At 36.8% G+C, this 14186-nt stretch overlaps 1 protein-coding gene across 1 annotated transcript in view; it reads right to left on the bottom strand.

The window, feature by feature from the left end:
- Window positions 1–484: 484 nt before the first annotated feature.
- LRPPRC (leucine rich pentatricopeptide repeat containing) overlaps window positions 485–14186 on the bottom strand; it is a 93731-nt gene continuing 80029 nt past the window's right edge. The window contains exons 32-38 of the mRNA XM_072937787.1: window positions 10615–10819; window positions 8746–8885; window positions 8494–8609; window positions 5955–6029; window positions 3857–3941; window positions 1743–1885; window positions 485–644 (exon numbers count right to left, since the gene is read on the bottom strand). Of these exons, the coding sequence (XP_072793888.1) occupies window positions 588–644; window positions 1743–1885; window positions 3857–3941; window positions 5955–6029; window positions 8494–8609; window positions 8746–8885; window positions 10615–10819 (821 nt within the window). The 3' untranslated portion in view covers window positions 485–587. The remainder of the gene's footprint in view (window positions 645–1742; window positions 1886–3856; window positions 3942–5954; window positions 6030–8493; window positions 8610–8745; window positions 8886–10614; window positions 10820–14186) is intronic.

Raw genomic sequence — 14186 nt, 5'->3', positions numbered from 1 at the left:
ACCAAGTGCAAGCCTCTGTGAGTCTCAGCTTCTCACTGGGAAATGACGAGCGCTGGATCTGATGACTCATGAGATGCCTTCTGGTGCCAACATTTTACAAGATCGGAAAAGTGTACAGGGCTTTAAATAAGTAAAGAATTGTTATTTCACAGAATATTAAGCATTAGAAAGCTCAATGAGCATCATTTTGTCCAGCTCCAAAAGTTTCCAGACAAACATTACTGACAAGCAAGTCTTAACCAAAGGAACAACCTTTTTATGAAAATAATAAATGAAATAAAATAAGCATGGGATCTAAAGAGTCAACTGGGAGAAGAACCCTGAAAAACAATGGCTTCATACACCAGACACCTCAAAGAAAATGCCATACATTTACATTATAGGCAAACTTCCCAAAATTCAAGTGACTCAGTACACACAGTTGTTGTCAATAAGATGTTGAACATATCCTATACTATGAATAAATAAAAGTACATAAACAAGGTAACTTTTCATTTGTTTATTTTGTCCTCTCATATACATTTAAAAAATAACATTTTAGACACAGAATCACAAATACACACAAAACAAAGTAGTGCCCAGTTGTTTCACAAAGGGTTTTCCTTCAATTCCTTTAGCTGCTTTGCATAAAATTCAAAGCTTTCCTGTAGAGGGAAAAAAGGAGGGAAATTACACATAAAAGTTACCAGTAAGAAGTGATGGTACAACACTCAAAAATCATAAAGTTCTGCCCCCCACCCATGTTCATTACAGCATTTACAATAGCCAGGACATGGACACAACCTAAATGTCCACTGATGGATGAATAGATACAGAAAATGTCACACACGAATATTATTCAGCTATAAAAAGAATGAAATCTTGCCATTTGCAGCAACATGGGTGGACCCTGAGGGTATTATGCTAAGTAAAATAAGTCAGGCAGAAAAAGATAAACACTGTGTGATCTCACTTACATTTGGAATCTGAAAAACATGAATAAATAAAACCAAGCTAATGGATATGGGAGAACAGACTGGTAGCTGCCTGAGGTCAGTCGAGGGTGTTGAGGGAGGAGGAAGATAGGCCAAGGAGTTCAAATTTCCAGCTACAAAATGAGTTAAGTCATGGGAACATAACGTATAGCACAGTGAGTCTAGTTAATAATACTGTACTGCGTATTTGCAAGCAGCTAGGAGAGTAGATCTTGAAAGCTCTCATCACAAAAAAACCTTTTTGTGATTCTGTATGGTGACAAATGTTAACCGGACTTATTGTGACGATTGTTTTGCAATATACACAAATATCGAATTATTATGTTGTACACCTGAAACTAATATAATGTCAATTATACCTCAATTAAAAAAATTCCTAGATGAAATAAAAACCAACCTATTTAAAATGGAAGCGAACAAGTAATTAATAGTGACATAATATGCTTGGCTATTGAAATACTGGCCATTAAATCCTATTTCAAGTTGAAATGAAGAGAGAACTGCCCCAAGGACATTTGATAAATTCATGCTTAGAGCTGAAGGTCTGAGATTGACCTCGTATTTTAGACCTCAGCCCCAGAGGGCTATGCTCTCCCACAGCCAAACCCACGGCACGGCTGTTCAGTTCCTGAAGCCCTCCCTCGAGGGTCCTTCACAGAGATCTAATCCTCATGTAATTAAGTATTCAACTTATTTTTTTACACATTATTATGAAGCACACACAAATCTGTAGAGGTATTTTTCCCCTCTTAATTAAGAAATACTCACAGGGGGTTCGGTGAAAGGGACAGACTCTCCAGCATTCTTCAGCAAAACTGCGTAACGCTTCAGAAACATATCATTCAATTTTACATCCTTCGCAGTCAAATTTTCATATAGTGCTTTAGCAGATGCAACATCATTGTCCAAGACTGAAGAAGAAGATATTAATCATAGATAAAAGCAACCCATCTTCTCCTTTCCCCAAAACACTTAGCCTTTCAGGGACTCCTGGATCTCTTTTTATCCCAAAGGAAACAAATACTTCATCACCTTCAGCAGAAAGCCACATTCAGAATCTATAACCTCCCCGCCTTCATTCCCTACCCCTCATTCAGCATTATTCCCTATGAAAGATAAGGAGAATGACAAATATGGCTATTGTAAAAGACGCATGCTACTTAAAGTGACCACAAACTGAAGTCTTCAAACATAGAGTAAGTATACAGCATTCAACCTTCTTTTGCTTAAAACTCCACTTGAAATCAAGCTAATTTGGGGACTGTTGCAGTGAGGGGCCTGTAAAGTAAGTGATGTGGAAGTCTGTATCTATACCAATATCAAGATCATCAGCTAAACAACACCAAAAGACTTTCAATACCTTCTCCCATTGTCAAATAAGCATATGAGGAATATGGTTGGCTACGATGACCAAAAGAAATGTATATACATTATCAATATACATAAAAAATCTATACACACCCATAAAACATTAATAAGTTACACTAATATTTCACTTAATTGGATGAAGTAGCCTAGGGGCTAAGTTTAGCTGGCTCTCTACTTGTGGCTGATTTGCAAAAATTTTGTTTTTAAGTTCACTGGTAAGATTAAAAAGGCTCTGCTAACAATTACTGTTGGTGATTCAACTCTTAAATTTTGCGTTAGATTTTTAGTATCTAAGCAATTAATAACCCCCTGCCCTACACTGATGCTGAATAACCTATCCCAACTCTAGGAGCACCAAGGTGAGCCTCCAGGATGGATGTGGGAAGGTCAGGGATTGATCCAAGAATCTCCCAGAAGGGAAAGAGGGTGGGTGACTCTTCAGCTCTCCCTGGACTTGAACAGATCTTCACAGTTTGGGTGAAGTAGTTCCCTCTATGTAAATCCCTTGTCCCCCTCCCCAAGGGACCAAATCCTTCCCCTGAGTCAAGGGCTCAGCTCAGGTTCTACCTTCTAGGAAGCTGCTGGGAAAACCCTCCTATCTTCCCTTGCACTACTTCCTGGCCCCCCTGCTCTTCTCCCTCCTGGTTCCCAAGTGCAATTACACAGTATAGTAGTAGTTTTACACTATTTCATCTTCTTTCGTTATTAGTTAATATTTGCCAATTCCCCATATAAAACTTTAAGAAAGCTTGTGATTATAGAGCACTGTTATGAAATATCATGTTCCGCTCATAAGGGTGAAAAAATGGAGAGCCAGTTTATTAATTCTGATTGCTGAGTCTGATGTCCTGCCAGCAGTAAAGTCAACAAAACAAGTATTTACCCCTTGCCTCAAGTGAGCAAATCAGTGGGTGTCAGATGGACAGGTGATCATAACTTAGAAATGCTAACATTTATCTGGATTACTGAGGAAACTGTAGACTGGCTCCTTTTCATATGTGATTGGCTGGCAATCAGGGAGCAAACTGTTTAAAAGACTGGAATTTTACCTGTGACTTAAGGTAAAACCTTGGGACCCACTTTTTAATTAAGGGGTCCGCTATTTCAAAGGAGCAGGTAGGCAGGAGAGGAGGGCACTGACAGAGCAAGAAGGCAAATCAAGTGATAATCTCAGATATGTACCTATTTCATGTTACATTTCAGGTGGCAGGCCCTTGGAGAGACTGAACTGGCTCCCAATATGTACACCCAAGTGGGCTTCCAAGTCTTTCCAGGAGCCTAAGAGCATACTCAATAAATGTAGGCCCCTCTGAAGATGCTCAGTGATACTTTATGTAAAAATTTTATGAGTAATTTCCCATTTTCCTTAATATATCTTAAAAACATTCTGAAGCTAAATAATTTATATCGTAAGTAATATCTGATAGGATTACTGCCTTTGAGCTGAAGACTTAGCTGACTATACTACAGATATTTAAATCACTTAAATAATGCAGTTAGAGTGAACTTATTACCATAGCTTTTCATGATGGAAGTATATGCTTCTTCCTTTTCAATTAATTCAGGAATCAATTCTAACAAAGATTTCATAGCTGGTGCCTAGGAAATTAAATACAGGTAACATTACTACAACTCAAAAGAACGGTGAAATAGAACACTGGTATATGGACATAATACAAAAAAAATCTTGACAGCAATGACAATACAACTGTCTATTCAATTTAATGGACTATTTCTCCCTCTGTATATTTTAGAGCAGTCAGCCCTCTGTATCCAGCGGGTTCTGAATCTGCGGATTCAACCAAACACAGATGGAAAATATTCAGAAAAAAAAGACCCCAGGAAGTTCAAAATGGCAAAAGTTGAATTTGCATCATGTCAGCAAATATTCACATAGCATTCACATTATGTTAGGTATTATAAGTAATCTAGAGATGATCTAAAGTATATGAGAGATGTGTGGTACATCATATGCAAATACTACACCATTTTATATCACGGACTTGAACATTTGCAAAGTTTGGTATCCTCAGGTGTCCTGGAACCAATAACCTGCAGACACCAAGGGATGACTACATCTGATGTTGATTTAATAATTTACAGCCAAAACAAACCAACATTTTTCAAAAGTTAATGCAATTCCATTTGTATTTCTATGAATATTTTTCTAAAGTATAAAGATTGCTTCTTTTGTCAACTGGTAACCATCCCAGGAAGTTATGTGATCCCAAAGGGTAGAAGACAGAATAACCGTGTTTTTTAGGTGCCAAAATTTTTAGATGAAATGTAAAGAACTGAATCAAACATTCTGAAGTTTTCCCTACTTGGTATATACGCAGAGTATTTCCAAGGTATCACTTAAACTTTTACTTGATCACTTTCAGGAGTATCCAGACATAGTTATAATTTTACTTCCTGTAGTTCATACAGAACTACCACATCCTAATGAATAACCACTGAATATTTCCAAACATACCCCAATGCTGCTGGGTAAGTCAAAGATTTAGGATACATTATAAAATTGAGGATTTTATACACATTTATGTCCTGTTTCCGTAACACCAAGGAACGCTAAATCTGGCTTAATTATTCCACTGTCAGAGAGCTAGACATTGTAACTGGGAATTTTCAAAAATCCTGATTTACTTTTTAGCATGTTTATTCAGTCCATACATACTTGGACCCACATCTTTCCAGGACTTCTAGCAATTTAAAGTGTCCTGGGAAGAATCTTCTACACAGATATATTACGGTACATTTCCTGTCCCATCTTCTTAATAAGGCAGTAGGTACTTGGCAAAGCCCCACTGGTGGAGTGACAAGTGCTTTTAAAGATTTCTTACACTTTTAAATTACAAATTTAAAAAGACAGTCTCTTTGAAAGGAAAAACAAAGGACCACTAAATATTTTCTAAATGTTATTTGTTGTAAATAAATACAGGAGTCAGAGATTAAAAAGTGCAATTAGGTAAAAAAAAAATTTTAAGTGTTTTTTTGGGGGGCAGTATATGAAAATTAAGGAAAACTAGACCTCTAAGAGCTGGAAACAACCTGTTTCACATAGAAATCTTTTTGAAATATGCTTTTATTCTTTTTTCAAAAAAACATCAAAAATAGGACCTGTCTCTTTCACATGTACTTTTTAGTGTAAATAGGTAACTGCGCAAGCTGAGAACATTAATTTGTGGCACATATCCGTCTGAACGCTAAGTGGTTCATCTACCCGACGATTTCCACCTGACAGGAGATGCCCCGCGGTGGAAGTCTCCATCAGCAGTGCTCTGTACTATTAAATGTACCAAGTGACCCAAGCAACAGGATTTTTACCTTACATTTCTAAGGGCCCTTTCTTGGGGATCAGATCAGTGCACAACTACATGAATGAAGAATTCACTGCATAAACTTGTTTTGCATTTCCAGTACAACCAATGAGCCAGAGCTGACTCTATATCCACATCTAAAACAGTAAACAAGTACAGACCAGCAAGTGTTCAATATCTGCTGTATTTTTCGAAAAGGTCCTGTGCTAATAAGCTCTTCTGTGATACTCGATACCTTTGAACAAGACTGGCTTATAGCGTTAATGATTTATCAGCAAGTAAAGCACCATACCTTTCCCAATTTCCGAGAAGTCCTAATACAGAACACCAAGATAATTGGAATTTGTTCAGCAATTGCTCCACATCTCTGAAAATTGAAACAGTGGTCAGGTAAGTGAAGGTTTCTGACAAACAAACAGACCAAGGTGAATATTTCCAATTAGAAAGTTCACATAATAATACAGTAATGTATCATTACCAATAGGAAGGCCTAATAGTCAACCAAATTTTTTAAGGCAAGAAGAAAGAAAACAAATGCAAACTATGCCAAGCTTTTGTGAATGCTGCCCTTGGCATTGCAACTATAAAGTTTGTTTAAAAAGAAAAGGGAAAAATTAAACTAATGCTTCAACAACCACAGAATAAGGTTTAGGACTGCAAAGGAAGATGAAAAAAAGAAACACTATTCCTCTCCAATTATACTGCCAAGCATTCACAAGTGAGCTAGGGATCATAAGGTTAATTATACATTTAATAAGGTGTCAGGGAGATAACTGCTCGTTTCTTTATAAAAATTAAAATGTACAAAGCAAGTTCTCTTTAAAGTATAATTACCTACACTTATGCATACAAAAGGACTGATTTCAATCTCTCTATTTTATAAAAGGCTTTCATGGCAACAGACAGCCAGTGCTTGAGAAAGAGACAAAAGTTAAACTCAAAAAAAAAAAAAAGTTTATATGACAGACCAGATAAATCAAGTGTCTATCCCATCTTAGATGCTATAGTAAAATCAAATATGGCAAGACAGTATTTTAGTTTACACTCATCACAAATGTCATTCTCTTAAGTTTCTAAAAGCACATTGCTCTTTCAAAGCTTTAAAACATTGTCAATACTAAAACGACTAGTATAAAAAGAACTTTGGGGGACACACAGAACATTTATACTATAAACGGATGCTTTCGACATCTGTGAATAAAGTATTCTTCACTACAGTAAGAACAATCTTTCACTGTTTGACAAGCAAGCAAAGAATGGGTAAAGGGTTTATCATCTAAAACCTCAGTCTATTGAAGGAATAAAAATGAGAAGACTGTGCTGTTGCAGCAACACTCGGCTGTCATGAAGAGCCCTAGACAGGCCGTTGCGGGTAAACGCAGCTCCAAGGGCAGCTGCGACGTCCCTGCTATCTCCCACCCTGGGCTGTGGTCAGTCCTGCTTCTAAGAGCCCTGAAGATGGCTCTCAGAATAAGCTGATAGCTGAAATACCAAGGGTCACTTTCTAAAGAGCTATCAACACTGTGTTAAAACTGAACGGATACTATCACACGTAAAGTTAGACGTGTATAAACCCTGAGTAGGTACATTCAGGTATGTACACACAGAGATAAAGCATTAGATTTGCTTTCACGGTAGAACTTTTAACTCTAAAGACAAGATAAAGCAATGAAAAGATTCCTGAAATCCTTATCACAAATTGCCTTTTCTGTTTAAAAAAAATTTATAAAGGAGAGAAAATGTAAACAAATCAAACCAAACAAGAAAATTCTGTTCCCTGGAACTTCTCTCCCTTTAGGATCAAAAGTAAAAAACCTTTAGAGGAAGTGCCAATTTATACTTTGTACAAAACTATTAACAGGGAAATGTCTCAGGAATTCCTTTTAAAAATGGCTTGGATTCCACTGTCAAAATTGATGAACTTGGAAGGATCGAAAGTAGAGCTCCAGCCAATGGGTACAGTTTTACCTTCCCTATCTACTACTCAAGATGTGTCACAGCTCGGAAAGACGTAAGTGAACATAATACTATTTACTATCGAAATTGGTCCCAGGCCTCAATTTGACACAGGGAGTCTACACAAACACAGCCGCTGGCGGGATCGCAGTGACTGTTTGACTGCCACCTGCTGGGAAGGGGCTCCCGAGCGGGGCCTGTTTGTGTACATTGCCAGTGGCAGCTCCGATCCCCCGCCGTTCTGTCGGCACTTGGCGTGGCTTTATACTTAGTGCTGTTAAAATGGCATGAATGCAGTTGTCTCCTTCCCTGAAGATCGCTAATTTAACTGAGAGTGTGGGCCACAGAGACCTGCATTTGTCATTTAATGTGTCTGTGACACAGAAGTGAATAGAAAGCAAATTCAACTCTTAATAAACCTTGAATAAGGCACTGAGAATGTTTGAGTATGCAAGTGAGAAGCTGTACTTGAAAAGCTAACATTTCCTACTTTTTGTTTGCAAACTGTTGCCATGGTGATGCACAGTATTTAAAGCATAAGAGAAATTAAAGAAGGAAATCAAAGGAAGTGTTTTGCATTACCTATCTGCACAGAAACATTTGTCTTTGAATCACTTCAGCAAAACATGTCTTCTCCCACCCCCACTTAAATCTAAAGACAGTTCTAGTCCGATCCGGCATCTTTTAAACCAGCAACCTGTAACGTACAATCCAGTCCTCCTTGTCATGTAACCTTGATTCACACTGACTTTAAATGTACTAGCAGCACTGCACCTCATTTCCAGTACTCTACCACACATCCGACTCTAGTAATTTCTCAGCTGACTTCTCACAAGCCACAAGCCCCACTGCTCCATGTGCGGTGTGGTCATTACCTGTAGGAGAGCTCTGGCATCCTCCACCTTGCCTGAATCCACAAGCTGAAGGAAGAGATCGGTGACAGGTTTGTAAACTGCAAACTGATTGGCCAGTCTCTCTGCCATGATGCTTACTGAAAAAATGACAGGTAAGAAAAAATCTTTCGTTTAAACTGTGGTGTAACTAAGTCATCCACCAAAGTCAGTCAGCCCAGACTCACTCGAGAGAAAAAGTGCTTCTCTGTTCTCTGGCTAGAACAGCACACTTACACTTTTCAAGCGCTGGTTCCAACTGCTCCTCTATGACTTTTCGGAATAAGTATGCCAAGCCGAAGTACTGAAGTTCCATGGCCTGAGTCCCTGAGGTTAGCATATTTTCAATGTTTTCTATGGCAGCATCTGTGTTATTGCTGTAAAAGAAAGTAAAATAAATTATAAAAAAAGATTTGCTTTTGTATTAATGCTGCAGGCAGTTTCAGCATGAGTGCTCTGGGCTTCACAAATTTCACTTTAGGAAAAAAAAAGGAAATACATTTATAATTAACTGGATAAAAAACACCATGCAAGTTGAACCCAATCACATCTAGGTGGCAAAAGCAACCACTAGATGTTTCACGCTACAGTAACTGAAGTAGCTGCTTATTTTAAAACACTGCTCTAGAGAAAATATCAAGCAATTATATACAGAAGAATGATGATAACTTAAAAAAATTATATCTCAAAGATTTAATTTGATTTTTGTAGCTGTTTGGATTTAAATGAAAACTTGCTTAAATGCTACAGCTACAACTGGTCACTACTGCAGGAAGTAAAGATAATGTGTAACATCTCGGGATTCTTAAAAATGCTGACGATGTTTCACATCGCTCAACCCATAGTCACAACAATTTGTTTTTGTCAGGTAATATACAACATTTGAAAAATACTCAGTTTATACTAAAATTCTCAGAAAAAAGGACCTTCACATTTTACAGTAAAAAAAAATCAATTACATGGCTTTTTTTCAACTAGTTATGATAAAAAAATTATCTTTATGACTATCTTTTCGGGTAAGGTTCTCTTTTAATTGATACTGCACAATTATGATATGACACTTCAAATCCAAATAATTAATGTTGGAATTATTACCTAAAATAAGAATTCTCTAAAAATGAACACTCCATTACAATAAATTTCTCTTACAGGTTTTACAGAATTATTTAATAGTGACTAAAACCATATTCTCCACATCATATAAAACTGTGTTTATACGGTAACGTTTTAAAATTCATTCAGATCTTTCTTGGATAATTTTCTGGATCGTCTAACTCAAAATAATCACATTTTCTAATTAAAGGGAAAGTTTAAAGTTCTACCTGGTAAAATAGTTTTAAAAGGAGGAAAACTAAAAGAAAACCTCTTCTCTGCCCAAATAAACATGAACAAACAAAATACCCTGTAAAAACCAGTATGACATTTTATTATCAAAACCCATGGAATGCACGTAAGATTAACTACTAAGGAACAGTTTTTTTTGGAAAACCATTAAGAATGTTACTTCCATAATCACAGTCACCCTGTGAATCTTTAACTTTGCTAGTGAAGTTAGTAAAAATCAAGTTCTTATTTACTTCTACAGTAGTGATTCTCAACAAGGAATCCAGAGGTGGTGGTAAGAGAATCAGCTCTAAAAAACTCCCTTTGTGTGGCTGTGTGCTAACAGGGGTAGACGAGCAGGAGGGTAGGGAAAGTGGAAATGCATGTAATTTTTAACAAGCTTGCTGGGCCCTGTTTCACAATGTGCTGGTAGAGCGTCACCCTCAAGTGTTGCTGACAATCAAATGAACTCATTTTTCACTTCTGCAACCAACTGCTCTGACAGCAAGAAAAGTTAAACGAGAAAAGTTACCAACCATGGAGCAAGTTTAATGAATTTGAAAAATTTGATAAATGTTGTTTATTCTACAATTTAACTTAAAGCTAAAACATATTTTGTAATGTATAATTATTCCCTGATAGTTAAAGAATAACCAGCAACTGCCACCAATATTTCCCCTGTAGTTGATATGGTTTCTTATCGCCTAGTTTTTAAAAGGTGGTATTTGAGGTAATGCTTCTTCCAGTTTCCAGCAGAGGGAAAGAAAGTTCAACAATACTCACCTCTTTATTTGTGCTAAAGCAATGTTATTGATGAAAACCATTCGGGAAAGTCCAATTGAATCTTCGAGTCCATTTACCAACTTCTGAATTGCCTGTACACTTTCTGTATCACCCTTCAAGGCGCATGCCTGAATAAGGCGGGTCACTGCTACCCTAGAAGGTACCTGCTCCAGATCTAAGGTTGTTTTTAGCGTTGTCAGAGCATCTACAAAAGAAGAACAGGCGACGGTTTTTCTTATATGAACTGTATTAACTTTAATGCATCTTGAAGACCAGCTTTTAAATATGTGCACCAAGTGGCTACAAACAAAAAGCTATGAATAATTTATTCTGTATTACAGAAAATATTAATACTTTATGAGAAACCTAAAAAAATAATGATTTATTTGACTACAAAATATCAGAGATCAGAGAAATTTCTTCTTTAAGTCACAGAGAAAAACGCAAATGTTACTGACAAAACATGAGCTCCACTCAGGGATAACATTTAGTGACTAATTTCAAGGAAGCTGACAAGTTCAGAGAAGTACAAATAAGAATGAGTTTTAAAAATTAAAAACTTTCCAAAAATATGTAACTTCTACCCACTTTCATACTTTCCCAGATTTTATTACACTCAAAAGATTCATGATTATCAAAATCTTCTAATATCCCAAAGATTCGTCCTTGAAAAATGATGTCTCTTTCTAGTCCAAAAAGGGCTGATCATACAAGGCCAGCCAAACCGGAACATTCGAGTTACACACTTAACAAATTTATTTTACATGATTTAAATCCCTAGTCAATATTTTCTTGCAATCATTTTTTCAGAGAAAATAAAGCTCATCCGATTCCCAGGAGCTCTCTCCACAGAAGTATTTGTTTTTTAAAGCATCATGCTCACTGTAAGTACTTAATTATGGATAAATATGGAATATCCTTCTGATTTACTAACTCCTGTGCCAGTGTAGCAAAATCAGTATTAAATAAAGTGGCAGACTGGGAGAATGTAACACTTAGCATAACAATCACCGCTCTCACTACCAAAGGAAACTTCATGGCTCTGTAGCAATTAAAGTGGTGTAACCTGTGTAAAACTGAGACTCTCAAAGCAGATTTCCAAGGAAGAACGGCCTCTCTTTTACAGAAGAATGGGGAGAAGGCAATAATTAAAAACTCTATTAAAAGTGATATAGTAAAAGACATAATGAATTCAGTATTTATTACTGAATAAATAATTTATAATTACTCCAATGTTACATTCTAAACCAGTGATTCTCAAGTGGGGAAAAGGGAAAAGAGGTAGCTTTAGAAGGCATATACAATAAAATGTTATAAATACACACAAACACACAGGAAACAAAAAATGCTATTTATACTACTTTAATATTATCTATAGAAAATAAGCCTGAGAAAGTCTTCTTAACTGGCAGGCATACAGAGATAAACAACTTCAGAATATTCTTATTAGCCGAGAATACTGTCAGCCAAGGAGGATCTTCCTGCGAGTGGATCAAAATAATATCAACAAAAGTAAGATCACGATGATGATGACAGCAGCCAGCATTTTACCACATTTGTTGCGCATTTACTCCACGCCAGGCACAGTATCAAGCAGCTACACTCACAACTACCCTTCTGAGGGAAGCACCAATTTTACAGGTGAGAAGCTGAGGCACAGATAATTTATGTACTTTGCCCAAGGTCAAACTGTTAGAGACCAACCCAAGAATCTAAGCAGCCTAGAGTCTGCATCTTCGGGCGCACGTGTTCGTAACAGCGTGGAGGTTTGAGAATAGATCGTTTCATGACTATCCAAAGGGAGCACATGACCTTTGAAGTGAAGTCATATCCCCATACGGGACTTGCCTTCTGAACAGTTTATGACTTAAGGGACACCAATAACGATTTCCGTCCTACATCCCTCCCTCTGAGTCCTTTACATGCTGTCACCTAATTTACTAGTAATATTGATGACACTGCAGAAGTGTCATGTATCAGTTGTCAATATTCCAGAACAGCATTAGCTTATAAAATTAGATTAAGACTGAACTGGCTTTATTTTTCTTCTGGCTTTAGATGGGATTGAGAAAAAGAAACCTGTAAAATGATTATAAATCAATAAAAAATGTTAAAAAATAAATAAATAAAAAGAGAAAAAGAAACCTGAAAAAGAGAAGGGTAGTTTTAAAATTGGGAGCTCTAGTTGGCCATGAAGCAAAATAAAGAGAGGTGTGTGGAGAGCGCCAACACCATTCGCACCTTGCCAATAACCACTTTAACAGTAGGTTAGTCTGTGGCGAGGCATGGGAGGTGGAGGTGGTTGGTAGTGGGGAACAGTGGGCTTCTGCTCTCAGCCAACCTCCAGTTGAACTAAATAGCTGAGAATAAATGTGAAATTGTATCATAAAGTTTCTTGTCGTGATCACAGGTACCTAACAGACAAGCAAAGGGTAGCAGTCAAGTTAAAACATTGTTCAGATTCAGCTCAAAAATTAATCCCTTGAAATTAAAAGGTGTTTTTTTCTGATCTTTATGTCTACAGAAACTTTAGCTATTTACAAAAATGAGCTTATTTATATGGAGAGCAAGTTTAACTTTCCAATGTTTTAAAATTGTTTATCATCTCTATATTAAATATCAATTTGTCAAAAAGCCTTTTTTATTGAAAATAAAATGAAAGCTTTTAAAGTTTTTATAACAAGTCCTACAACACTCAATTATGACTTAAGGCTGTATAGATGTGGCCCGCCCTCCCTGTGGAATACTGAAGTAGAAATTCTGCAAAGGGAGAAACCATCACATACATGCTCAGTCCTAATCAATTAGGAAGACATCTAAAGACCGACACCTCTAGGTATTACGGGAATACTAAAGCTGCACAATTAGACAGCAACTTTCACAGATAGGAAACTATTTTATAAACATGCAAGTGAAGAGTAACCCCATTATTACATACTGAGGAAGAAACCAGGTAACATATTTAACAGTTAATGAGCTTTGTTCAGCCCTCCTTAAAGAGTTCCTAAGTGGGTTCTGTTGTGTGAGCAAAACTGTGGTGGTACTGTATTAACAAAAATTCAAATGCAAAACTGAATGTGAAAAGATGCCTACCTAAATTTAAGAGATTCATCATTTTCCCCCATGGGAGCTCATTCATAAGACCTCCAGATCCAAATCCACCCCTCTCTGCCTGCAATCCCATTAAACAGCCTCTATCAAACAAACGGCCCCCATCTCAATCCGCCCCAAAGTCATCGCCGCATTTTTCTGGTGTTACCCTCTTACTATTAATTTAAAAACTCCAAACGCCAAACAAACACTGCATTTTACTGCTGTTGGTATTATGAACTATTAAAAAAGTATTAGATTAAGTTTTAAAAATCAATATTATAATCATTTGGTGCACAATCCCACACATTTAACACTCAATTTAACTTATTTGCTATCTCACACACAACCAACACAATATGCAAGAAACAACTGCTGGGAATTGTTTCAGATGCTCTAAAGTATGTTAATTTCCAAAGCAAAATGACTTGTGCTGTGAATTTTAACGCACTTGAAAGCCTGTACTTTCTCTCGCTCTGGAA

This window comes from Vicugna pacos, chromosome 15 (genome assembly GCF_048564905.1).
Source record: "Vicugna pacos chromosome 15, VicPac4, whole genome shotgun sequence".
NCBI classification, from domain to species: Eukaryota; Metazoa; Chordata; class Mammalia; order Artiodactyla; family Camelidae; genus Vicugna; species Vicugna pacos.
This window is presented reverse-complemented; position numbering and strand designations above follow the sequence as displayed.